This window comes from Macroventuria anomochaeta, assembly GCF_010093625.1.
Source record: "Macroventuria anomochaeta strain CBS 525.71 unplaced genomic scaffold BU25scaffold_43, whole genome shotgun sequence".
NCBI lineage: Eukaryota > Fungi > Ascomycota > Dothideomycetes > Pleosporales > Didymellaceae > Macroventuria > Macroventuria anomochaeta.
The window spans coordinates 168345-193825 of NW_022985404.1; the positions used below are offsets into that span (position 1 = coordinate 168345).

The 25481-nt window shown below is 52.3% G+C and overlaps 9 protein-coding genes across 9 annotated transcripts in view; 6 read left to right on the top strand and 3 right to left on the bottom strand.

Annotated features, from left to right (window-relative positions):
• BU25DRAFT_415117 (uncharacterized protein) overlaps nucleotides 1-562 on the top strand; it is a 3982-nt gene extending 3420 nt beyond the window's left edge. The window contains exon 3 of the mRNA XM_033707469.1: nucleotides 31-562. Coding sequence (XP_033556816.1) covers nucleotides 31-490 — 460 coding nt within the window. The 3' untranslated portion in view covers nucleotides 491-562. The remainder of the gene's footprint in view (nucleotides 1-30) is intronic.
• Nucleotides 563-1560: 998 nt separating this feature from the next.
• On the bottom strand, nucleotides 1561-2863 carry BU25DRAFT_425567 (uncharacterized protein; the record flags this gene model as incomplete). Its single annotated transcript, XM_033708355.1, has 3 exons — nucleotides 1561-1738; nucleotides 1789-2558; nucleotides 2606-2863. The coding sequence occupies 3 exons, from the start codon at nucleotides 2861-2863 to the stop codon at nucleotides 1561-1563; spliced, it is 1206 nt and encodes a 401-aa protein (XP_033556817.1).
• An 849-nt stretch (nucleotides 2864-3712) lies between these two features.
• On the bottom strand, nucleotides 3713-6009 carry BU25DRAFT_351867 (N-acetylated-alpha-linked acidic dipeptidase-like protein 2; the record flags this gene model as incomplete). Its single annotated transcript, XM_033703376.1, has 3 exons — nucleotides 3713-4592; nucleotides 4645-5599; nucleotides 5712-6009. 3 exons carry the CDS (start codon nucleotides 6007-6009, stop codon nucleotides 3713-3715), a joined length of 2133 nt encoding a protein of 710 aa, XP_033556818.1.
• A 584-nt stretch (nucleotides 6010-6593) lies between these two features.
• On the top strand, nucleotides 6594-10288 carry BU25DRAFT_415120 (uncharacterized protein). Its single transcript, XM_033707470.1, has one exon. It carries the CDS (start codon nucleotides 7039-7041, stop codon nucleotides 10027-10029), a length of 2991 nt encoding a protein of 996 aa, XP_033556819.1. The 5' UTR covers nucleotides 6594-7038; the 3' UTR covers nucleotides 10030-10288.
• A 1958-nt stretch (nucleotides 10289-12246) lies between these two features.
• BU25DRAFT_462730 (uncharacterized protein) lies at nucleotides 12247-13317 on the top strand (the record flags this gene model as incomplete). The annotated part of the gene is made up of 1 exon (XM_033710541.1): nucleotides 12247-13317. The coding sequence occupies one exon, from the start codon at nucleotides 12247-12249 to the stop codon at nucleotides 13315-13317; it is 1071 nt and encodes a 356-aa protein (XP_033556820.1).
• A 662-nt stretch (nucleotides 13318-13979) lies between these two features.
• Nucleotides 13980-14693, top strand: BU25DRAFT_462731 (O-methyltransferas-like protein family 3; the record flags this gene model as incomplete). The annotated part of the gene is made up of 1 exon (XM_033710542.1): nucleotides 13980-14693. One exon carries the CDS (start codon nucleotides 13980-13982, stop codon nucleotides 14691-14693), a length of 714 nt encoding a protein of 237 aa, XP_033556821.1.
• A 4722-nt stretch (nucleotides 14694-19415) lies between these two features.
• On the top strand, nucleotides 19416-21561 carry BU25DRAFT_207228 (uncharacterized protein). The gene is made up of 4 exons (XM_033701161.1): nucleotides 19416-19708; nucleotides 19831-20291; nucleotides 20361-20699; nucleotides 20755-21561. The coding sequence occupies exons 2-4, from the start codon at nucleotides 19898-19900 to the stop codon at nucleotides 21405-21407; spliced, it is 1386 nt and encodes a 461-aa protein (XP_033556822.1). The 5' UTR covers nucleotides 19416-19708; nucleotides 19831-19897; the 3' UTR covers nucleotides 21408-21561.
• A 2037-nt stretch (nucleotides 21562-23598) lies between these two features.
• On the bottom strand, nucleotides 23599-24295 carry BU25DRAFT_207192 (uncharacterized protein). The gene has a single exon (XM_033701159.1). The coding sequence runs from the start codon at nucleotides 24165-24167 to the stop codon at nucleotides 23724-23726; it is 444 nt and encodes a 147-aa protein (XP_033556823.1). The 5' UTR covers nucleotides 24168-24295; the 3' UTR covers nucleotides 23599-23723.
• On the top strand, nucleotides 24296-25138 carry BU25DRAFT_207193 (uncharacterized protein). The gene has a single exon (XM_033701160.1). The coding sequence runs from the start codon at nucleotides 24424-24426 to the stop codon at nucleotides 25024-25026; it is 603 nt and encodes a 200-aa protein (XP_033556824.1). The 5' UTR covers nucleotides 24296-24423; the 3' UTR covers nucleotides 25027-25138.
• Nucleotides 25139-25481: the final 343 nt, after the last annotated feature.

Genomic DNA, 25481 nt, shown 5'->3' on the forward strand with positions numbered 1-25481 from the left:
CACAGTCGGCAACCTGGGCAACCTCTACAGGGACCAGGGAAAGCTTGACAAGGCCGAGGAGATGTACGAGCGATCGCTAGAGGGGTACAAGAATGCAGTTGGACCTAAAAGGATCACTACCTATGTGCCAGCTCTCAACACTCTGTGGGCCCTCGGTTCGCTATGTGACAGCCTAGGCCGCGTGGACGAGGCCAGAGCGTGGTACTTGAAAGCACTCTCAGGCTACGAGAAGGTGTTTGGGGAAGGCCATCCCAAGTTCCAGCCATTGCGCGACAATCTTGTCGCTCTAGAAGGGCCAAACAAAGACAGCAACGCCCCAGTCCAGACAGCTCCAGTGCAGGAGCATTTGTATCGCCAAGATATTGCGGTCCCTAATCAGCGACAGCCCAGGCTGTGCAATGTAGGACTTAGGTACGCTGGGTCCAACTACTGGGAGTGGGCCAAGAGATCCCCTTCCCCAGATCACGACGCTTCGGACAAATTAGATTAGATCGTCTAAGTTACGCAAAGAAAATGCTAGAGCTTTAACTTTAGTAAACCGGTCTACTGAAAAACTGCGATCACTAGCAAGAGCTCAGGCGCTTGCACAAAGATAGACGCTTTACGCGCAGTTGATAAGCTATATAAGACAGCAGAGTGTTGTTGTGCCGTGATTGATCTCTGCGCTAGTATCTCTCAACTACAAGCCACGCTCGTGCGACAGGGCATGAGTACAACCACAACACAATCCTGATTGCTCTACATACACCTCGTCTGCAATATGCAATCAAGTCAAGCTGGTAGCCTTGCATGAACCTTCACACAGCACCCAACACAGCGGTGCTGTTAGCTTGCGCGGACTGCAGCAGGGCTTGTACAATTAGGTAGAACACTTGCGTGTTTCAATGACCACGCGAGCTTGTCAGTGGTCTGCTGTTAAGAAAGGTTGGTTTTACGACAAAACAAGGCGCGACGCAGGATAGGCATGGAAGGTGTCAGCGCGACTGTATTTTTCAGGTCTGAAGATATCAGCGCGATTTGGCAGTACCTGCAGCACACAACGTATACGGTACTGCAGCAGATGCTGAGAGTTGCGCAGCGCTTGAGCTGTGTGAAGCCAAAGTACCCCCCGTATGTCTCGTCGCGGCGGCCTTCTCGGCACTCAGGGTGGGACGTTACCGATGAATAGGAAGGGAGAGATTGGCCGTAAAGACACCGAAGTATGTGGTGCTGAATGAAAGCATTATGCGGCGCTGTCGTGAGCACTGAACCTTTCAATGCTCTCCGCAGTATACTCTGTAATTTGGTTGTCCCAGTCCGAAGCGGTAAACTGGGTGGTCGCGTTCGACAGTAGATTTCTTTGTTCTCACCCCGGCCCGAAGCGGGCAAGACAAGATCTGTCGAGTACTCAGACATTCCTGCATTCCTGCAGCCAGTCATGCAAGGAAACAATGCCGCACCTTGCACAACTCATCACAAATCTGCTCGTCTCGGAAGCTGCATGACAGTGGTGTGGCTGAGATGTCATCCCTTCCTCGTGGGGCAATTGGCTGGGTAGTAAGTGCTGCGTTGCTCGAGTCGCTAGTAGCCAGGTGGGAATTTCAGTTTAAAACTCGGTGTATCCTTTCCTGGAGCCTTCTTGTCATTGTCAGAGCCTTGCGCTGAGCCTCCGACATTGACAGTGTGGTTTCCGCGTAGTAGGCTTGCGGCTGCCCTTCCGATTAGCTGGTGAGCTGGCCCGCTGAGATGTACATCGTCCCTGTGTCACCATTAGATTGGACAAAGCGTTTGTACGCGCTAATGACTTACCAAAACAGATGCTTGGATGCATCGGAACACTTCTCGACCCCCGCTTCTTGCAGTACGCTTGCGCTATCATCCGCCTTTGACTTCAAGCATGGCTCTTCTACGTAGTCGAAGAGAGGCGCTTGTTTACCCATGCCTGATGCATCAGATATTTGTTTGGAGTACAACTGTTTAGCTCGGACTTGGTCCAGAATCAAGTTGTTGGGGTTTGGCATAAAGATCTCGCCATGCTTCCACTGCGATGCTGTTCGAGACAAGACCGTGTTCCAATATGTCCACAGAAACACCAGATGGTGTTGGTCTTCCGCGAAGTGTTCTTTGTCAATGTCTTTCCTTGACTGGAAGCGTGGCAGAAACGTAACATCCACCAGTTTGGGAGCCACGATCTTCATTGGCGCCACAACATGTTTCGCCAGCAAGTCAAGGTTCTCAAACAGCCCTTCAATACTGTTGTCGATCGCCTTCAGTGCATACTCTTTCTCCAGAGTGGAATATTCCAACAAGTCCCAGAGTCCAAACGATACGGTAAAGATGGTCCATTCGTCGATCTTGCGCAAACGTTCCGGAACGCCGACGCGGTGCTTTTTCTTTTCATATTCCAGAAACTGTTGCACCTGTGTCTTGAAGTCAAACATAGCCTGGGTGTTGTTGTTGTTGTCTGTCACAGGGACGGCCTGGGCGCGGATATCTGAGTCAATGAGAGACCCAATGGTCTCAACATCGTTCTGTGGCGGCATTGAGCGAGCGAAGTTGTCGATGAAGTTGCAAGCGAGCTACATGGTGTTAGCAAATGCAGCTCATGGATTTGATGTGGACTCACTTCTCTACACAGCGTCTCTGTCCATACTTCGCCACGATCAGGATCTCGGGTAATAGCCTTGGCCTTTAATGGTGGAGAAACTCGATATTTGCCTGTGTCAGACCAGTCGTCGCCAAAGACAACGACCCTGTGCGCTGTGCCTTCCCATGCTTCATGTATGTTGTGCCCAAGGTGATCGTGTTGTAGCCATGCGAGGTACACGACAATCAGTATGGCGGCTGCAGCACCAACATGCAGGAGTCTCGGTAAGAACCTCATGCTTATCCGGAAAGGCGCAGGAAAGAATGATGCGGAAGCGTATGGGAAGAACGGAAGACAACAAATCGCTCAAGACAACAACAGACGAATGCGCAGACAGCACTCAGCAAGGCCAAACGGGGTCCAAGACATGTTTGTTCACATATCGCACGTCGAACCCAGTCCAACCTGGGTTAAGGCGATAGAAGCATGACGACGCCTTGCAAAACAAGCACCGCATCACCCTGCAAGTCGGTTCTCTGACTCCGGGGTACCAGGGTCGCATACAAGCTAATACGCCCAGAAGTGGGAACATGTCGCGTGTGCTTCATTGCGCGGCAACGCAATCCCAATTGTAGCATTTGATGCCTGTCGTTGCGAGGGCCTTCGGAGTGTTCGGCAGAGGAGCGGGTCAGTCTTCGTCAAAGCCGTGGGGCTGTCCCGCTCAGTCTGCCCTTCTCAGACGGCAACCTGTTACAGTTGACACTGATGTTGGCACGAAGTTATGATCAAGCTTTCTTGAGCTGTTGGACAAGGCGCGGCAGGTGAGGACGTGGCCCGCAACAGCCGGACGATGTCGCAGAGATGATCTAGCTAGGTTGGGCATGGCGCCACGTGAGAGCTTACGTAGATCCATGCCCCGTGCAGATGGAAGGTGGATAAGGTCAAAATACCGTGACTTTGTTTATTTATTAACTTAATAGACTACGATTAACTGCTGCGCCTGCTGCGTATGTTGCGCATCGACCTCTACCGTACCTCGACTTCGATACTTGCGTCGAACCTCTACGTGGACGCCGCGCCTATGCATCAAACGACTACCGCCTACAACGCCGACCCTTCAACATCTCAAACATATCGACAACTTCTCTAGGTTTTGAGGATACTGGCTGCAACTAGGATCGCTGCGCTGGTCTTCTCAACCCACTCCTGCGCCAGGTCGGCATCATCGTCGAATGTGATGCTCTCAGTGATACCTGGGAAGGTAACTGGCGCATATCCGGTGTCGCGTCCAGGCGCAAAGATGGTGTGCTGGTAGAACTCCCTGGTAGGCAGACCACCCTGGGAAGTGAAGCCACGAGAGAAGTCGCGCGCCTTGTGGTTCTGAGCGGTGATCAGTGCAGTGTCGTTGTTTGCGACAGCTTGGTCACGGAGATCATTGAACTGCTGTGCCAAAGTCTCGAATGTTGAGATGGCATCTACAAGGGCCGAGAGATCGACTGTAGCATTGGCGGAGGCGATGGTGGTGTTGAGCGCGGTGAGGTAGGTGTTGAGCTCCTTGACATAGTCTGCAGGCTGGAGAGGGACCACAGGGTCGTTGACCATGTGGTAGAGAAGAAGGGTCAGGTACTGGCCTATGGCCTTATGAGTGTGAAATCCAGGGTCACCGAAGGTTGTCATCCAGTGGTAGGAGTCGTAGTTGGAGTGGTATGGGTAGACGGGATCATTTGGTCCGCCACCCGCGCTCATGTCGATTGCTGCGATGCCGCGGTGGAGGAAGGCTGTGTAATCACTGCCACTGCCAAGGACACCGACTGTGCCATCGATGGTTGACCAGACATCGTACATAGTCTGGTTGCTGCTGCCGCGGAAGGGGTAGACGATTTTCTTCATGAGGCTGGTGCTGATCGCATGGAGATCAGGCGTTGCCGAGATGTCAGGAATAGGGCCAGAGGCAGCGATATCGATGTTCAGGTAGGAGACTGCGGCATTCTTGAGCCACGGAATGTACTCCTCCACCCACTCAGTACTGCCAGAATATTAGCATGGCTGCCCTACGTTAAGATCTTATCTCCTCGTACCTTCCAACAAGCCCGTACTCTTCGGCATCCCAGCTGCAGAGCACGATGGTGCGAGCCGGCTTCCATCCAGTCTTTGCAAGCTCACCAAATGCCTTCGCAAGTTCGATGAGTACAGCAGATCCGGAGTTAGGGTCGGCAGCGCCTCCAATGATCCACGCGTCGCGGTGGTTGCCAACGATGACGACCTCATCCTCGAGTGTGCCATTGATGATACCGATAGCGTTCCAGATGGAGCCGTAGGTGTCGTTCATGACATTGCTCAAGTCAAGAGTAGCGCCCGAGCCAGCTCCGACGCTGTAATTGGCACCAGGAATGGCGCCGACCCAGCCAGTGCGGTTGATATTTGTACTTGATGGACCAAAGCCATTCAAAGCTTGTAGCAGTGGCTGTGCCGCGGCCCACGAAATTGGTAAAGAGGGGATTTGAGGAGTGATGATGCTACGGTCAGATCTGGGAGAGTTTTCCTTCGATACATATCCCGGAGTCGTAGGGTCGCCAGGGTAGGTGCTCACGTACTGGACGCTACCTCTTTGGACTGTGGTAGGATTCCTTGCCGGCCCGTCAGGGTATGCGAGCTGTCCCTTGGCCTCAGTCATATTACCATCATCACCTGGATCAGTGAAGATGACAATGCCAATCATGTCATAATCCTGAGCGTTCTTCACCTTCAGCCCACGGAAAGGGCCTCCATATTTGGCGAGAGCGATCTTGCCTTCAAGCTTAACACCGAGTGCTTGTAGGCGCTCGAAGTCGGCCTGCTGACCCCTTCCAACGTAAACGTATTCTGCAGACGCGTTTCCGGTGAAAGAGTAGCCGTGGAAGGTGGAGATGCTGTTCGGGTAGCTAGTGGTAGGGTCTTCTTCGAGCACTGCTTCCTCAAGGGTAGGAGTGTACGTGCTGCCGTTGGGGTAGGTCAAGACTAGTGAGTGCGAGACCGGGTAGTTGAGGAAGACATCTGAATAGTGTCAGTATACAGTCTTGATTGACAATACTTTCAGGGTGCGTGAATTCATGCCACTGCAAATTGAAAGAAGGGCAGGTGTGGGTGACAGGGTCCGAGAGCTTACAATATTCGTCCAACCTAGATGTGAAGCCGTACTCTGCCCACTTGTCGGCTGTCCATTGTGCCATTGACTCATTCCTTCCTGCGATGTGATCGCCATGGGTGTAGTAGTACGACCATGTGGAGATAGAGGTGTTGTCAAACGAATTGATCAGAATCTGCTCATTGGGGTCCAACACAGGTGGGAAGGTAGCATTGGCAGCCTGTCTCTTGATAAGACCGTGAGCATGGTGCTTGAACACACGCTCACGCTGGCACGCTTCAGCGCCAATGGTGGCGAGCAAGAAAAGTGATGTTCTCATGGTGTACTATCCAAGAAGCACCTCAGGATGGCGGGGCATACAAACCAGGGAGCGGGTTTTTGTCTCTTGTAGAATCGAACATGCGTCAACCGCAACCCTGGTACCAGACTTCTGACAACGTCAACCGCATCGTGCCGGTTCTGCCATGGTAGACCGATGAGCTGCCATGGCGGCATTTCCAAGCAAGAAGATGCAGAGCTTTTGCGTAACCGTGGAGTGGCTTGGGTAAGCATCAAGCTGTATAAGGAAGGTAGCATAGATACTGACGCGGGGCGAGCTTGATGGTTGCTTAGCGATCGACGATGACGGTGTCGTGCAATGGGGTACATGGGGAACAAGGAGCTCTTCGGTACGCTGATTGCAGTCAACGGCTTACTTCCGTGTTCTTTCTACAAGTGCCAGTAAGGTGGAAGCGAGTATGATCTTGGCTTCCAGCAACGTGATACTCGGAAAGTTTTTCCTTTACATCACGGCTCTGCACGCAGAATATAGCGGTAACGGCCAATGACCTTTCGATGCGGGGATATGATCGGCAATGGGTTTCAAGGATCCTGTTTGACTTTTTCTACCCACCACCAGGTCTCGTGCTCTTCCGTGAAGCTCAACCTTTATTTGGCAATGATGCTGTCGTCGTTGCCTTGTGATGAGGTGGAAGTGAAAGCAAGTTCAGCCGCAAATGTCAGGCACGGAGGGATGGACCGGCACCATGACAATTTGGGCTAGCATGTGGAGAAGGTGCCCACACCGTGCATGAGGCATTCGTCAAGCGCCTGGAGTGGTCGCAAGCTGGGCCGCTGCGTAACAAACAGCATCAAGCTGCAGATTGAGCGTCGTTGCTGAGGGAAGAAGCAGAGGGCGTCACCACAAAACACGGACATTGCAGAGATAGCACCAGCATCTGCAACACTTTGCGACATCACAGTCTCAGAAGCACTCCTTTGTAACTTCCTCGTTCACTCCTTTGTAACTTCCTCGTTCACTCCTTATACATGTTTGCGCCGTCGCTCCTTCCCACCCACGCTCGTTACCATGGCTGCCTTCTCGTCGCCGATGCGACTGGCACCTCCTATCACACCGCGCCGGGCCCCCTCACCCATGATGTCGCCCGGTACCCGCAGAGGCCGCATGCTCGGCAGCTCTGAGGAGAGTCATTTACGCGATCTGTCCCCCGAAACCACACTGCGCGCCTTCACCGAGGAGCCCATACCGTTCGATACGACACGTGACGAATACAAAATCTTCGCCTGCATCGACACCCTCACCGTCGCCGAGCGCGATCTGGGCACGCGTGTCGCCAAGGCTGCGCAGCGCTTAAAGAGCTGGTGCGCCGAAATCGAGCAGTGGGGATGGACTGGCAGCTTCGAGCAGCCCAGCGAGGAATACAAGGAAACGCGCCGTCGTAGCCTGGAGGCGCGCATTGCAGAGCATGTCGGCAATGCGGATGCACTAGCCCCGTTGGAGTACTATGGCTCGCTGCTTTCGGTCGAGGTGGAACAGCACGAGGCGCGCCTGGACGACATGGGCGAAGAACTGCTGAAGCTAGACGTGGATGAGCTGAAGGAGTACGTGCTGGACATGCACCCGCAGGGCAGGTCACGTCCCGGTTCAGCCGGCTTTGGCGCGAGTCGCTCCAGCTACCGACCCATGGACGACTTCTCCTTCCTCATCACCCAGACGCTCCTCTCCGCCCTTCCTCACCATGCTCAGCTCAAAGACCGCCTCAATACGTGGACCGCCCGTGTTTCGATCCTTCGTTCCGCACCTCGGTACCTTGACGATCTCAAGCAGTCGCAGAAGGCTATGAGCCTCGGCTGGGATGCGCTTGAGCCGCCAACAGACACGTCAGATGTTGCCTTTGGCCAGTGGAAGGAGGCTGTTGATACGATATCGAGCGTGCTGCGGGGCAAAGTCAGTGACTTGGGTCGACGTCTCGATAGGATGCTGGATACGCTAGAAGGCCGTGACGATTGCCTGCCAGAGCGCTGGATCGATGTGTTTGAAGCCTTGGAGGCTGACTATGGTCGATGGGTGCATGAGTCTACTAGAAGAGTGATTGCGTTCGATGTGCGCAGACAGTCGAAGCAGACGAAGCCAGGGGAGCCACAAATTGAGCAGAAGGAGGCTCTCAAGCCAGATATGCACTCCGGTACACCCACGACCCCGCGAGCGCCGCTGCTCCCAATCGATAAACGCGTACACCAATTGTCCACAGAGCCTCAGTTGCCTCGGCCCAAGACCCTCGAGGGCAGCTTGCGCTCGCCTGTCGCGGCCAGAGTGAATTCAGCCCATGTGCCAGAAGGCGTAACGATACCTACACCGAGCGCTCCGATGCTTGAGGACGCTCCTGAAGGGGTATCTCAAGTCGCTTCGCGCCCAACAAACCTACAGTCTGAGGATACTCCTGCGCAGCCAGAACCTAGCATCATTGTCAACGCCGTCAGCTCTGAAAATGCTGGCGATTCTGCACACCTGGTTACAAGCATACCTCCCCGCAAGATCAACTTCGAGACTGCATCACCTTCTACTGACGACGACTACGAGTTTGATGAAGGCGACACTGTGGTACACAACGAGGTGGAGGACGTCCCCAGGGACGCTGTTCGTGTCGTTGCCAGTTACGAGAGCCTTTCTCACATCCCAACCAGCGAGGATGGCAGCCCTACCAGCTTCGTGCATAAAATCGCCTCCAAGGCTTTTTCTCACTCTCCAGCACTCATCTCTACGGATGGTACTGACGGCGATGCACCCCAGACTCCACGTCCACGTCGGCTGAGCACCAGTTCGATCTCGTCCAGTGCTTCCTTCGATTCGAGCCCCGTGGGTACTGTTGAGGAATCGCCCACTACGCGCACGGCTGGCAACCGTAGCATCAGAGCTCCTCGACCTGAGCTCAACGCTGCCATGTCGAAGCGTCGACCGGCGAAAGATGCAGCTCTGCCCAGCGTCGAGAGCGCGCCATGGCCGCCAACACAGTTCAGCCACAAGAGACCGACCACCGCCGATGATCTTGAACGAAAGATCTCAGACATCTTGACAACGATTCCAGCTCACATTCGCCTTACCTCGGGGCCAGGAGCAGACGCACATGAAATCAGACCATCTCGCGGCATTGGCCACAAAGGTAGTAGGGGATATCTGCGTGCTGCTCGCTCAGCGAGTGGCCTGAAAACACCCCAGCTTACTTTGTCGCCCGTCAAGAGTGAGTTCGAGAGTGCTAACGCTGGTGCAGGACGCAAGTCTACAAATGCAAGGATCGATAATGACATCAAGCTATATCATCTTACGCAGCCTGGCAAGGAGCAACCCATCAAGCTGTTCATCCGCCGCGTTGGAGAAAATGGAGAGCGTGTCATGGTTCGAGTCGGGGGAGGTTGGTCTGACCTAGGTGAATACCTGCGCCAGTACGCTGAGCATCACGGTCGTCGCACAGCAAGTGAAGGCAAATTCGAAGTCCTCGGTCTCGAGGTGCAGAACTCAGACCCCGCATCCGCGAGACCTGGAAGTGCAATGAGCACAACGCGCCGCTTTAGTGGAGCTGGCCGTAAGACGCCAAACACAACGCCAGACGGCAAGCTCGCAGGTCTCGGCATCTCGACTGATTCTCCGCCACCTCCGATGCCCAGATTTGAAAGAGACTCTACACCAGCTATCGCCGAGGAGGCACCTACACCCCCTTCGAACAACTCTCAGAAGTCATGGCACGGTACCGAGGTGGGACTCGCAGGACCGAAGACGAGGAAGGTTGAACTTACTGGTGATAAGTTGGAATGGATTGAGGGCATGATAAAGCAGGCGCGCTCTGTCAGCAATAGCAATCTGAACAAAGCTATGAAGGAGGATGAGCGTGGGGAAGGCAGAAGTAAGAGCAGGAGTGAGAGTCGCTCAGCTAGCCGATCTACAAGCCGTGCTGCTGCGAAGAGGCCGGTGCAAGACTTTGTTGATTTGGGTAAGACGGGTAGCACGAGGAGGGTTTTCATGAGAGGTGGTGGTGGCTCGAGTGAGCGCTTGAATGAGCGCTGAGTATGTATGCGTTGGTGGAGCAGTCGCATTTCTGTGCATGTACTGCATGGTGGAGTACCTTTCGTATTGATACCCCGGATATAGATATGGTGCGATTGTATGTGTAAGATACCGAGGTTCGGATTAGGAGTTCAGATATAGGTATAGAGGGTTGCGCTCAAGCGTGCATTGTACATCGGATTTGGACATACTTTAGTGATGTTGTGTACCTGGCGTAGCCTCGTCACCTTCGGGGGGGGGGGGGGAGAGGAGGCAATGGATTATGTACAGTTGAAGGACGCTTTTACGCCTCGCGATCTGCCCAGGTATATGTCTTGAGCTAGACTGACGTACTGTGTGCACAGCCAGCCACGTCTGATCGCATTCCATCTAGCCCTCCACCAGCGCATCCAATCTTGAGCATACCACCGCTCGATGACTGACCGGTGAAGTCAATGTGGCATAGTGCCTCTGCAGCACCCCACCAGGATTTGAGCAATCGTGAACACCTCGCTTGAGTTATGCAATACAGGTAAAGGCGCGGAAATAGAAACCAAAACAGATAAAGTTGTAGGAGTTCATCTCAAGAGCTGAAAACAGATCCTTGTGGATACTATAAGCAAACGCTGAAAGTCCCGTAGCCGTAGAACCCAACACCAACCTTGCGCTCACTATGCGCTCCAAATTTAGCCTGCTGATGCTCGTTCCACTCGTCCATGCTTTCCCGCTACCAGCCCAAGCCCTCCATCCAAAAACGTCCAAGTCAACACACAAAGCGATGAATGGTCGAAAGAAGAAACGTTGGCTTTGATTGGTGTTTGTGTGGCAGTCATCGGCATACTCGTCGCTATCTGGCTAGCTTCATTCAACCGTTCAGGGTGGCTGTGCAATTCAGCCTTGTCAAAATGTCAGTCTCCCATGCGGCCAGCTTACTAACACACTCTCCGTACCGTCGGAACAGGCTGACTTGTGACACCAGACTTCACTCCGTGTCCATCTGGAATCGATTTGGACGACCCTTGACGATACGAGATTGGAGACAACAAGATCAAAGAGAAGTGCGCAGACAGACTCAAGAGCGGTACAATGAGCTTCTGGGAATGAGAAGGCAGAGATACTGATAGACGAGATATGCATATCAGGCTTTCTGCGTGTTAAGGGTTGTAGATGTACGAAAAAGAAGCAGATACCAGAGTTCGATGATCTATCACGTATAGATGCAAACTTCTTGTTACAATAATAACACCACCGCATCTGAACGCATAAAGTTTCCAGGCCAAATTTCGAACATGTTCGTTGACAATGTACCAAAATGATGTTCTGCCTGCGAACGATGCGTTCGAATTTTGTGGGCAATGTGTCGACCGAGTGTGAAAGTTGCAACCTTGGAATATTAGGAAAATCCACGGTGCGTGATCGCAAACTTACTGCACAATCCAGCATCATATCAGCTCTTTACTGAAAGAATACAAGAGCTCCGGAAGACGATGGCATCTTCTCTCGCCCTTTGACGTCCGTCTAGCTCATTGACGTTGATTGCGTCAATGACCACAGCAAACGCAGCAAATGTGAAAGACCAACAATTTTATAACTTCACCTCCACTCTCACCCATCTTGAGCAAGTGCAAGTTAAGAGACGAACAAAGCCTTACAATGAACGAGCTCACAATATCACCTGCCCTAGATATGGAGCCAAGCAAAGATGGCCGCGCCCCCTACTCACAAGTCTTTCGTCGCATCTTTAAATGTGGACACCCAGACGAGTTCATCGAAGTTCGACTATTTGATGATGGAGAACAAGTTCATAACCTGATAACACTCGAAGTGCTTCAGGAACACAGTCGAGTTGAGAACCGGCCGGTGTATGTTGAGGCGCGATGTCTAAACTGTGCGAAGGCAGCGAAAGAAGAGCAGGACAAAAATCCGAATGTACGACCAAAGAAGACACTGGGCGCATATCAGGCAGGCACATTATCCACTTACATAGGAAAGGCTGATACGACCTCCCTAGCTGGGTTCGACGCTGTCTTAGAGAGATACAAATGTTCCGGCGATCGAGACATGGGCGTAAAACTTCATCGGCGCGTGTCTGAAGAAGAGCATCGAGCTCACCGCCTCGGAATTCAAGCAGAAGCTGTAGAAAGCCCTGGCAGATGGCTAGCGGTTCCAGTAAGAAGAGTTTGGAATGCGCCAGGTCAAACAACGAATAAACTTGAACGAGGGATTCATCAGCGAGACATGTCTCACTCGTCCGAAGATGAGGAAAAATTTCGGAAGGGCGATGAGAGCTCCGGCCAGTCTTCTAAGCCAGAAAAGAACACAGACAAGGGTACTGAAGATATGATCATCATGAGAGCTGGAACCGACGTCGTGCAGGATTCCAGTCATCTCTCGCTCGCACACACGCCCAAAAGCAATGACGAGAGCTTTCGATTAGCTGCCAGGAACGTGAGCACTTTGTCAGGGTCTAAACTCGAAACGAGGACGAAGATTTCAGAGGCAGCTGACATGACCACGAATGACAGCGATAGCGCTCTCTTGAATCACGAGACAGACGCTCGTCGTCCGCAGACTGCCGACAGATCCAATTCACATGGAAGCGCTTCCGTTGTCGTGGAGCACTTGATCGACCAGTATGCTTCACCTTTCGACGATTTGTCTGACCCACCTCTTGTGGATCTGAAGTACACGCATCCTCGACCTTCCCCTACTGTACCGAAGAGAGGCCCACTGCACTTCATGAAGCGACGCAACAGTACTCCGACAAGAACATCTACCAGGTCTAAGCCGGCATCGAGGAATTTTCGAAAGCTCCGCCTGGATGTCCAGCAGTCTGACGTATCGATCAAGAAGACGGAGCCAGGCAGCGACAGTCCAGAATGGGCGTGCCAAACATCCTTGGCCATCGAGGCTGGTAGAATATCGATGGACAACGTGAGCCTGCGAAGTCGAGAGTCGACGTCGCTGAACCACATCTCTAAAGCGATGCGCAGTCCCATCAAGACTTTGTCCACAGGGCACAGGAAAGTGCAGAGCGCCGGAACAAGAGGGAGGCGCAATACGTACCCGTCGCCTTCCAGTGAGTACAGCTTAGCTCTTTCCACGTCAGGTAGGCATTCGGAAGGCGCTATGCAGGCTGCGCAAAGAGAAGGTGCTGTCCATCAAACAGGAAGACTTGAGGGAATGGAGAAAGCATTGGGGAAGGAGCCGTCTAGGCGTGACAGTGCGCAGGTAGCTTCACCGATGGATTTGAATAAGAGCTTGCCTGCCTTACCTTCGCAAGAAAGTGGGAAGGAGGGTGAGGAGTGAGTTGGATCTAGATGAGGAAAACGAGGTTAGGCGTTACCGTGCCTGGAAATGTATGATAGCTTTGAGATCAAATGAATTGCAGAACATGTGCGATTTGTTGCCTGACCTCCCAAAGTTCGGAAACCTGATATCTTGCGTCATTTAGGGTGAGTTTTTGCGCCATCGTTGGACTCATTTGTCCCAAAAAGGCAATTCTAACAGTCCCGAGATGTCAAAGGGAACATAGAATCGAAAATTGGCCGCGGACGGCCAATTTTGGAAGTAGTGTTGCTTCTAACGAGTTCAATGTGTCGTTGCGCAGGCCTTGATGAGTTGAAGAAAGGTGAAAACTATGATGCGAAGGTTGGTAGAGCTCGGCGATTGTGGAGATGGGGCTTCGGACATGTTGCTTATCAGATGCAAGCTACGTAAGCTTTGCAGCTCCCCACCTGCGGCAGAATACTCATCCATGGCACATGGCCAATAGTAGCGCCATCATGAATAGGCACCAGAGTCACGAGTTATATCAATACAATGCGCCCTATGTCGCGCTGCCGAAACTTCCATGTATAAATCTTTCATGCTCCCCACTCGGATTAGAGGAGTACAACATACCCTTCAGCTCTACTGATCCTCAAGCTTTACCTTCAATCAGCAAGCTCTGTTCATCCTAGATAGCCGTCATGTCAGGACAAGGACAATCCTACGAGAAAGATCCGCGCTGGAGCGCAGTCGATACCTATTCACTAGGTCACCTCCACCCCTCATCACGAACTACGCCCTCAAATGACGTGCTCAAGCATGCGCTCTCGAACTCAGAGAAGCAAGGTCTTCCTGACATCGCCGTGTCGCCTTCGCAAGGCAAATTCCTCCAGCTGCAGGCGCGCCTATTGAAGGCGAAGAACGTTCTCGAAGTCGGTACCCTTGGTGGCTATTCAACCATTTGGCTTGCGAACGCAAGTTCTGATGTGAAGGTCATCAGTATCGAGGTAGATGAGCACCATGCAACGGTTGCGCGGTCGAACATCGAGCATGCTGGAGTTGCGGACAGAGTGGATGTGCGTCTGGGTCCTGGAGTCGAGGTCTTGCCCAAGATTGTGGACGAGGTTAAGCAGGGAACGCTGGGCAAGTTCCAGCTCGTCTTCATCGATGCGGACAAGGAAAACAATTGGAGCTATGTCGATACTGCCCTCGAGCTATGCGAGCCTGGAGCATGCATCATTGTAGACAACGTTGTGAGGAAAGGGCAGCTGGCGAACGATACGGACGACCCGAGAATCGCTGGAGCGCGGCGTGTGGTGGAGAATGTGGGGAAGGATGATAGACTTGATGGCGTCGTGGTCCAGACAGTCGGAGTCAAGAACTACGATGGCTTCTTGATCGCTGTTGTAAGATGAATACAAGAACAGGATATCGGTGGTTCCTCTGACCCCCACCTCGGGGGATGCATTTTCAGTGCAATCTCGGACGCAGGTCATTGTGCTGGTAGCGTAGGCTTAGTTCGATGTACAACGAGTAGTCTCGAACTGGTGAATACCCAGACCCTTCTTCTAATGCTAGCTTCGTGCATTCCACAAAAATTTGGTGTTGTACATAACTAGCAGAGTGATCAATATCCATCGACTTCCACGTTGAGAAGTTCAGCAGCGGAACCCTCCCGAGAGGCCCTCGTGTTCGCTACTCAGCTCGATCCCTCCGGTCACAACAGCATGCGGTTGGCGAGATCCTGTGATGAAGTTGCAGTCGCATAGCGAATACGACAATGTTGACCTGTGATAGCTTGCGGTACTCGGAAATGATCAACATCGCTTTCCGGCAGATGGAGTGGAACCGCAACTAAGAGCCGCGTAACTGATGGAGAATTCCCGAATGAAAGATGAATAAGTCTCAGATTAAACATCCAATGCCGACTTGAACCGAAGCATGGTTGTTTGGGAGACTTCGAATCGAATCGAGAGCGTTTAGTAGCGCAGTTGGGTGTGCGGGGTCCACGCCTAAGCACTATAACTGGGGCCCTGGGGCCCTATGACGTCCTTTATCTTGATTGGGATGGTATCGCATTTTGAACATGCACTTTTAGAGGATGGGTGCGCTGATGATCCGTAGCGAAACGGCGATCTTTGACGTCGCGTCTGTAGGAGTGGCGGAATCATATCCACCCAATCCGACCAATCGTGCAATCTGGTGGCTGGCGTTTGTAGAGGCTTGCACGAGACCGTTCTTTGATGCTGTTGTGTGTAGAGTCATGCCCAGATACGCCTGCATAGCGTGTGTTGCAGATCTAAGGAGGGCTGCAGTGGCGCGGTTTGTAGACAAGGCTGCATGTGGAGCATTCCCCACGGCCAGATAGTAGTCGATCGAATGTCAAATTTGGTGAAGGTCCTTCACGAAATAGATTCCGCGGAGCACAGTGACAGTCTCGAGATCGTCCGGGTGGTTGAGACCGCCGAGGGGCCGGACTCGCCTGAAGATACGAAGCTTGCCATGGTCAGTTTCAGGCATAGGGTTGACAATGAGTAGCTAGATGTGGAAGAGGTTTCTGGAGACATGGAAAGGATCGACCCCAGCTGGCTCAAATGATAGCAGAACATGTGATGAATCGCAAACGATTCCTTCATCAGCTTAGAGAACCAGACACTTGCGTGTATTGCGCCTGCAACGAGTAATCTTAGCTCTTCAAATTTACACAAGCGTTTGGTTCGTGAAGGCTTGACAAAACAGCGTAACCTTAAGCCCACGCGCTGTCTCAAGGCCTTAAGACTCGCGTATTCGCACTCCGGTTAAACCTAAGCTGTCGGCCTGCTTCCAAAGCGAGAACTCTATCAAATAAGCAGACAGTTATGGAGTGCTAATTGTGATGTGATCGGTTGTGGCGCTCCAATGAGCCAGACAGGACACGCTCGGAATATACTCCGATCTCACCAGCTGTTTCACACACAGCTCTGATGGCCCGTGTAGCGTGGACGGGACCGTTAGGTGACAGAGATATAACTTGATATAGCAGGATCAGCAATATCGTTGGTGGTGAGCGGACTGAATGAATTCATGGTAGAGAGTCCGGCATTAGACCAGACGACTTGCGCGTCCCACAAGGAGTCGGATGCACTGGCTCCAAATTCTAGTGATGCGGTTGCTGAGTACGAAGAATGATTTCCTTCGTCCCAAGATTGTACGTGTCGTCGTATAGAATCTAGCAGTGTAGTTTGGCTCCTTGATGGTACCGCAAGATTTATATGTCGGCGGACGAACCTGAATCTTGGATCTTAGTATCCCGTGTAGGTTGTCATGACGCGATTTGAGACAAAGAAACTGAACTCTCAAGTGCATATAGCCGCAAGTAAGAGCTCGCACCTTGATCTTCTGTATGGTCCGGCCTCTGCAAGTCAATAGCGCAAGCACATAGCTCTGCGAGTGGTCTGATAGGTGCCAAATATCTCGTAGTTGCGAACAATCTGGCTTTTTGTGTTGCCTGGTTTGCTGCGGCGGAAAACCGCAGTAGTGCCTGACTATCTTGCCCAAGTGGAGGTGAATGCAGCCATCTGGACGCGTAAGAACTGACGATCATCTCGAGTCTGAGTATGCTTCTCTACAACATCGAATGCGATCAAATTTAGAAGTGCGAAGCCGGAAGTTCATTCGCCTACTGTCAGGTGCTTTGTGATTACAAAATCCGATGGAGTTCAATAAAGTGAAGGATTTACTAAGTTGTTCAAGTGCATGGGCTCTCTGGAGGTGTATTGGCGACGAATGTAGCGATGGTCGACACTGTGGAAATACCAGGTCACCAGGCTCGGTCTGCGGTCGACGATACGAATGCATAAGTCTCTTCGCAGTACCATTGGCCTTCTGTATCTTCGAAGGTGTCCCAATTTGATAAAATCGTAGCTATTGCCAGCGCAAGTGAGCAACCTGGAAATGACCTGCGTATGTTGCTGAGCGGCTGCTGCCACGGCCCTCCGTGATCCAACAATATTTGTAGCCCGTGGAGTGTACAGCCAAACTTGAATTTCTCTTGGGTTCAGCTACCGTCCCCTAATATCAGAGTTGGTGACACTGCATGTGGTAATATGATCGTAGCCGTAACAATTAGCATTTCTGGTCTCTATGGGTATGACCCATTTTGAAGAGGTGCTCTATGTGAGGTGGTCCGATATACTCATCGTTCACCAAAGGACAATCTTTCTTTATGTTAGACCAAAGCGAAGAACATGAATGCATTGGCAATGCCGTACGTCCACACGCATGCTGATATACCTTTGCAAATAGCAATCGACGCCAGCCGGTTGTACCCGTCAATCATATTCGTGATGACCTTCCTGCCTCGCGGTGACCTACCTAATGCAACTTTCAAGACCGCAATTCATTTGCAAGTCCAAGTAGCGTCAGCTCAGCGGTGATTGTTGGTGCGTAGCTTGATATTGGCGTCTACAAATCCATGAAGTGGGGCCTACAAGACTAGCGAGCCAAGACCAGTTTGGATGGGGCAGGTACGAGTCACGGCGCAACCACACGATGTCCAAATCGAGCCCCACTTTCGCGCTTCGCGAGGCTCGGCTATAAGAATCCGACGACCTGGTATCGATGGAGCCAACACCGAGTCAATAGGAAAGAAGCTAATTCGCTCTGCAGGGACAAAGCAGACGAAGCTCTAGAGTCGCGCTGCGATAGCTGACATGTGCAACGCAGCCGGTCGAAAGTAGCAGTCTTTCGTTGAACATGAGATGCACAAATAATTTGGCACCAGAACAACATGGTCTAAAGAGGCAAAGAAAACGCGCAACGCCGCAATATCTTCTGCTGCAAGGCCACCACACTAGGGACCAGCTCCATTATGCCAATGTGGGGAGGTGACGGAAATGCCGTCGGGGAGCGTCCATCACCGGCGACCAACTTGATGAACGTTGTCTCGACCTGCGTTCGCAAAAGATGCATGATGGGAAGGCCCGATTAGCTTTTAATCAGGCGAGTCCCACGTGTGATTGCCATCTATGGAATCGCCCAGGCTTCCGTGTGGTGGACGTCATGCACGTCTTCAGAGCCACTGTGCTGGGTCAGGCCTTTGTTGGCCTTTCAGCGCTCCAATATTGACGACTCATCCATCGCGTACCGCCAATCGCAGTAGCCAGTGACATCTGCTGTGCAACGATAGCAGCAACAATGCAGGTCTCTGATCACCATGACGCGTGTGGAAATGAATCGAGGCTTTTCTCAAGGCTATTGTTAGCGAGATGAACGAGTGTGGAGAAAGGACACCTTTTCCGAAGCCATCTGTCGCAGCGTGTCCGCTCTCGCTGCAAGTGCTGGCGCCAGCAAGTCGCGCCAGCGTCATCCCTGCGTTGCCTGCGGTCTCTAGCAACTGCAAATATCGTCTGCACAGAGGAAGGGCCATGGTTGCTGGAGACGCCGTATGCTGGAACGTCACAGCATTTGCAACCAGCGCCGCCATTCGTGCGTCTCCACTAAGCGCGTCAGCTTTGGCTTCAGGCATTTCGGCCCTGTCTCCACGAAAGTCCTCGTCATCTCAGATCCAGCGATGTTGATGAAAGGTACCCCTGACCACGTTCCCCAGGCCTCGTTCCAGCGCACAGAGCCGGGCTAAATTGACGTCTCCGGCTCCTGCAGCGTGCTTTCAAGTGGGCCCCTTACAGATGAACCCCTCGGAACTACGTGTGATGGCCGACTGCTAAAAGTGTCGTCGACAGGCACAAAGATTCATGTCCGACTAACAATGTGGACTACGCCCGCCGCTGACGCTAGACGGCGGCTACCGTCGTGTCATCGGCCTGGCTGTCAACCATCGATGGTGTGGTGGGATCCGTGGGTCGGAGCAGGACGACGACGCACGGACTTCTCAACCTGGGAGCGAGCGAGCTTTCATCCATCCCACACATCAGTTGGTCTGAGCCAACTGTACAGGGGTCTGTTAATCCCTCCTTCCACACTGGCCCAAGATCGTCTTATGAAGGCCAAGCCACCAGGATGCCTGCAAAATCCTCTGGTGAATTGGGTGATTGGGCCCTCGAACGCAACAGGCCCATTATGGCAATAGCGTGTGTCGCCTCGCCACTTTTATTCATCCACTCAGTTCAGCCAAACAGCGCGTTCCAAAATTCAAACATCAAGTCCCTAAATCTTTTCGTCTCGTGCAGGCTTTGCTTTTGGCGCCTGTCACTTTGCTGATTGCGAAAGTGGCCCCTGCGGTGGTGGCAGCTAGCTTACATACAACACTGTGCACCAGTGCTTCACCATCTTCCTTCCCTTGGTCTTCACTTCTGGACCCGGACCATCATATGTCGTTTGGCCCTAACCCGTCGGATTTTCGCCCATAACACCCATTGTGCCTAAAGCCCATGGCATGGTCGATCGCCCGCAATCGCCTCCGCCAACTGCTCCCGTCCTAAGACAAGATCTAGTGCGGGCTCCAACGTTTTAGAATTTAACTTGCCTGACTTTCTAGGTACGTATATCGCTTAGGTTCCCATTTACGCGGTGGGTCCCTCCCGAACTTTAAACATTCGATGCTTATATTCCCAGCACACTTCGATGCACTGTCTGGTTTCGTACGTTCAGATTCGGGAATTGCGACAACACAGCGCTGCACATGGCTGTGGGAACGGACCGCCGTGCGAAGAAGACCGCTTCCAGACTAGACCAGCCGTTGCCTCTCCAGCCTGTCCGTAACGTAATGTCCTTTAATCCTCCGGACCACAGTGCTGGCGTCGATGGTCCTGCTCCAGAGCCTACCTCTGTTCACAGTCCAACGGATCATCTTGACCTCAAGAACAACTTGACTGGACCGGAGTCCACCATCCAAACACATCAACATCCTAGCAAAAAAAGACGTTCGTCTAAGAGCAAGATACCTGGAGAACTTCGACGATCAACGTCTACGCCACACATGCGCAACTTGGCTTTAGGGACATCTGGCGAGTTGTCGCCAACAAGCAATAAGGCGCGCAATAAGCTGGGATACCATCGAACATCTGTCGCGTGCGGTATGTCAATAAAGCAGTTGTTTATCGCATCGCAAACATGACTACAGTGACTAACACAAATGGACGCAGGACACTGCCGACGGAGAAAGATTCGATGTCTTCTGGCGCCAGATGACCCACAAGGCCGTTGCTCGAATTGCATTCGATTAAAGAAAGAATGCAACTTCTTCCCAGTGGAACACAATCTCGACACACAACATCCCTCAGGTGCAGTAAAGGATCTGAGTACAGGGACACCAACAACACCGGTGGCCTCATCGCCAAGACATCTGCCTCCACACGCAGAAGAAAAGATCGGCGACTTCCACCCGCCATACCATGGGGTTTCAGCAGCCGCGCCGAATGCGCCTTACGGATATTCCGGCGAACCAGATATCGATCCTCATCATACGCCCACTTCAAGTGGAGGTAAGGTCTTTCCTGTATCAAGCTGTGTCTGCTAAGCTAAGACGTACAGTACCAGTACAACATGCAGCCTATTCGTATCCTCCTCCGATAGAGACACAGTGGCCTCCAACAACTAGCTATCTTCCATCGTCAACGATCGCCGAAAGCCCCAATTCATACTGGCGACAATCTCCGTCAACAGCGAACTCCGTGTACGGAAGTGAGTCGGGCGTCTCCGGCGTGCATACCCCAGCTACTATGAGCACAAGCTCAACAATGTCGTACGGCCACCCAGAGAGCCACGCGTGGGGTCAGCAACCTTCGTTCCAACCACCACCAACACGATCGATGTCTTACGGCAACATTGAGGGTTTACCGCAACAATACCCTGGTCAAGGTCTTGGAATTCAGCAGGACTTCGGGCGACGAACCTCCCCCTACCCTTATCCCACCAGTATAGACACAAGTCAACCAACGTTACACGCCACCACCATGGGAGGGTCGACATCCGGACCTCTTTCCGCGCCAGTGCTTCAGTCCCACCAGTTCTACCCACCAGCTTGGAACTCCTACGAACATAATCAGATGTCACCAATGCAAATACCTGGTCGCTCAATGAGCGCACAATGGTACGCAGAGCCGGGGCATCTGGACCAAGTGCAGGAAGAGGGCGGACCACCTATGGCTTACAACCAGCATGGGGTACCACAATACTACTCTGGCGCATGATCTGACAAGCCAGCTCCGTTTCTTACAGCAAACTGGCTCCCAACAAGACTTTCACATTCAGAGATATTGAACGCTTTCAGTGGGCTTAAAACCCAGGCAGTACGCATTGCCTGTCGTATCAAGGGCTCCTATAACGGCGGTACTTTTCCCACGAAAACACAGGCGTAGGATACCGTTTTGGGAATGGAAAAGTTCAGGTTTATCTACGCAGACACGAAAGACTCCTCTTTCGATAGTCCTCACGCCTCTACTGGACGAATGATCCAGTCGACGCATTTATGCTTTTCAAAACGCCTTTGGTAGCTCGTCACAACTTCGCGGCTTCCTTGCACTCGGTCGGCTGTCTGTTCTCGGGTTTCTCTTCAGATTCACATGTATAAATAGGACGACTCTCACACATTGGAGTTATATCATTGGGAAAGGCGTCACGGAGAGATCGCGCATAACGTTTGTAGCGTAACGCATATGCGACCATGGACTTGTGAGAGGTCACCAAGAATCTCATGACCTCTGGTATCTTCTCAAAGAGCTTCCGCATCATTGTTTCATATGCTGATGTGGCGCCCCCACCATTGCAAAGTCGATCCGACACCCGCATGGTTTCGTGCCGAGTCCGTCAACGCAACCATCAGCACTATCCAGACCGCCCGCATTTCACAGAAGCTTTACCAACAAAGCCTTCAGCACCAACATGACAGGCAACGACATCTTTGGTAGCTTCAGTTGGGCATCACCTCAAGCTTCCGCTTTCATGCGGCTCTGATCGCGTTATCTTGACGTGTTGCGTGATGATTAGGATCTTCGATACACATGGCCTCCACATAGCATAGCATGGCTAGACCAGGGCCTTTCACTTTCAAACTTGGCAATTGGGAAATACGCGAAGAAATCCACTGGGAACTAGCAAGCCACAGAATAGCTATCTGCTCGAGCATGCGCCGGAACTACATCCTGCAGCATGGACCAGTCAGTCACAGCGTCTGAACGGACATACTTCCTCTCCAATCTAAGTCTTTGTTCATCGGTGCACTGACCGGAAAGGAATCTAATCCACTTTAAGTAACCCACGACTCAAGAACTCACATGGCTCTATCGTTGCACGCTCAACTCGAGCATGCAAGCGATGCGGTCCGGCTGCCAGCGAACAAAAGAAGCACCGAGTCGCCCAAATACGAGGATGTCTCCAAGCCTAATTCTTACAAATTCTTCCGAAAATTGTTGTATAGTTGGGGTGCCTCGGCACCGAACCTTACCGGAACGCTGAACGCCTTTTAATCTTAACGGCTGCAACGGCTTTCTGTCAGCTACCGTTTAAAGTTTCTTTGACGTTTGACTAGATGCAACCGATAAGCGTATCCCAGCACGTGTAATGACATTGATTCAAGCTGCGTGCTCCAGACTTTCGCAAACCCCAAACGACTCCGAGATCCGTGATTCGGAAATCAAGACCCGCTTTCGCACTGCGTACGACGCCTAGCTGCGCTTAATTCAACATCCTCATCCTTAATACCGCCAACTCAGGCGTTTGTAACACAGCATGATGCTCTTCGTGATTAGTCTTCCCGTTACCACATAGCCGGGAGGAAGGCCCGTCATTGCTGTGCCGTATACCGTTTAAAGTAAGGTCGCCGTCCGGGAAAGACAGTGTGGGTGTTGATCGCTGTCACGACCCACGAATCGTGGACAGACTCTCGATTCTCAAAGAACCGGAAGACCCCGGCGACCTGTGCTAATCGGTAAGATTACCATTTATGGAAGGATTCCGCGCGAAATGACCATGTCCAAAGAAAGGACGTCGACGAAGATTATGTATCGTTTAAGCAATGTGCAAGGAATCTGTACATGAACGACCTCGGAAGTTGCAACAAACAAGGGTTGTTCTATGGCTGGACGTGGCCTGCTTGCGCCGCAGGAGCGCGGATACTTGCGCTAGGGGAATGCGTGCCTACACGCTAGCTCACGACCGGTGGATGCTAGAACAGCACAACTCATCATCATCAAGAAATGTTCATGTGCTCACAAGACAGTATTGGAGTTCCACCTTGTTCATGCAGGATTATGCCTAGTCGCGACTTCCTAATTCCACGGAGCGCGCGTTACCGTATTCAGCTAGTACCTCAAACAAATCGGACGTGTTCCTGCACTTAGTATCTCATCTCCACTCTCACACACCCACCATCGTCACTCCATCCCCACACCACCTTCGAGTTATCTCCGTAAGCCACAAATATGCTGTCATGGCGTGGATGATGCCCAATCCATGTCTCAGAGCGACAAGCGCGCAAAATCGCCGTTGAGGAAGGTCACATCGCCTGCTCATCCATGACACCAGTAACGATGTCCTGCGCCAATGGCATCAACATGTGAGTTCGGCACATTCATTCGGCGTCCCGAACCCATACGGCCGGGGAGAGTTCCAGAACGTCGGCAACGTCTGTTCGCGGCAAAGTTCATAGCAGCTGCAGAGCGACCTGCACCGATCGACGTCGTCCACACCCTGCTAGCAAGCCCGTGCCTGTCACTCACGGTCACGTTCCGTTCCGCCCCGTCTCTCATTCTAACTTCTGATGGCAGCTGCGCCACCAGAAGGAAATGATCCAGAACTTGTTTGCTCTTCCGTGCATAGCACGACTGCTGGCCCAAGTCTGTGGACGCTCTATGACGAGAGTCAATAGTCTGGGTACCAAAGCATCGACACACGGACTCAATAATCCGTCCAATCGCATGCCCCTGCGTCATGCGTAAAATGTCCGTACGCATGCATGCCCAGTTCTTGAGGATCCACCGTGCTGCGTATCTTGTACGACGGCGACCTGGTGTAGATGGTTGCGCTGTCAGCACCGGTCATGCACCCCATCGTACGCATACATATGCACTCTGCACTCCAGTCTCTTGGCATCACTGATCACCCGCATGAAGTGAATGCTGTGTCCCTGCGTTACCCTAGACGGTATAGAGCTGGCGGTGGTGAAGGCTTGTCTGTGAGTTTCCAGTGGAGTCGGGCCTCGGAACAGGTATGCCGGCGGGTTCACGAGTACCCGAGGTATGTGGTAATACTAGCATTTTCCATGTGGAGTGGGACGTCAGCTCCTTTGTTTCTATTCTATTTGCAGAGCTTCGCTTTGTCCGGTCAAGTCGTAGCATTCCATCGTCCGAAGACTACCCTGTCAGCGTGCACGAGACCACCGGTACCTTATGTGCGAATCCGTCAAGAACATTTGAGTACGGTCTTATGCATGAGAGACCAGGTGTGGAGCTTGCAGCGCTTAGGCGGCTAACCCATCTCGTATTGCCCTACGCTACTTACGAATCTGCATGCTCAGCGGCGAACTTGCATCATGTGATATTCGGCTGCACAAGGGACACTGCAGCGGATTGCATGGTAGAGGCCGGCGAGTCTACCGAGAGGGTCGTTTCTGACAGTGTACGCGTCTACCGCCAGCAATGCTTGGGGAGAAACGTCAAGAAAGAGATGTGTCTAGTGCAACTGAGTGCGACTTGGACAAAGCAGACATTCTGCACTATACAAAGCAACAGCTTCACCACAAGTGACATGCTGTACCGATGTAGCTTTATGCAAGTAACGCAGATATTGGCGGAGATTTCTGTATGTACATGAGTAGGTGGTGCACAGTACAGTACATCTGAGCTCTCGGCTCGTGCCTTCAAGTAAGATATGAAATGGGTGAACGCTGTGTTCTCATGCGTCGTGCAACGGCAAGAAGAGCGACGTATGGTGCTTGGATATAGCAAGCTCATGTTTTCAACCGGTGCCTTTTCAACAGATGCAAAAGCAAAAGGGGGAAGTGCATCCTGGAACAGCTGTGCAGTCGATAATGAAGCATGCACCTTCTTTGGCAAAAGACAAGTGCAGGCAGGTGCTGCTCATGCTGGGAAGAGTGCTGCCACTGTACGGACAGTGGAAAGCAGAAAAGCAAAAGCGGAGCCTGCTTCAACTGTGTCGCGCACGTACGGCACATGGACGCGCTAACCGCTAGCGCAGGACGGTCTTTCACCCCCAGCACCACCAGTAAAAATTCCAACTCTGGATATCTCGACAACCACAAGGCTGAG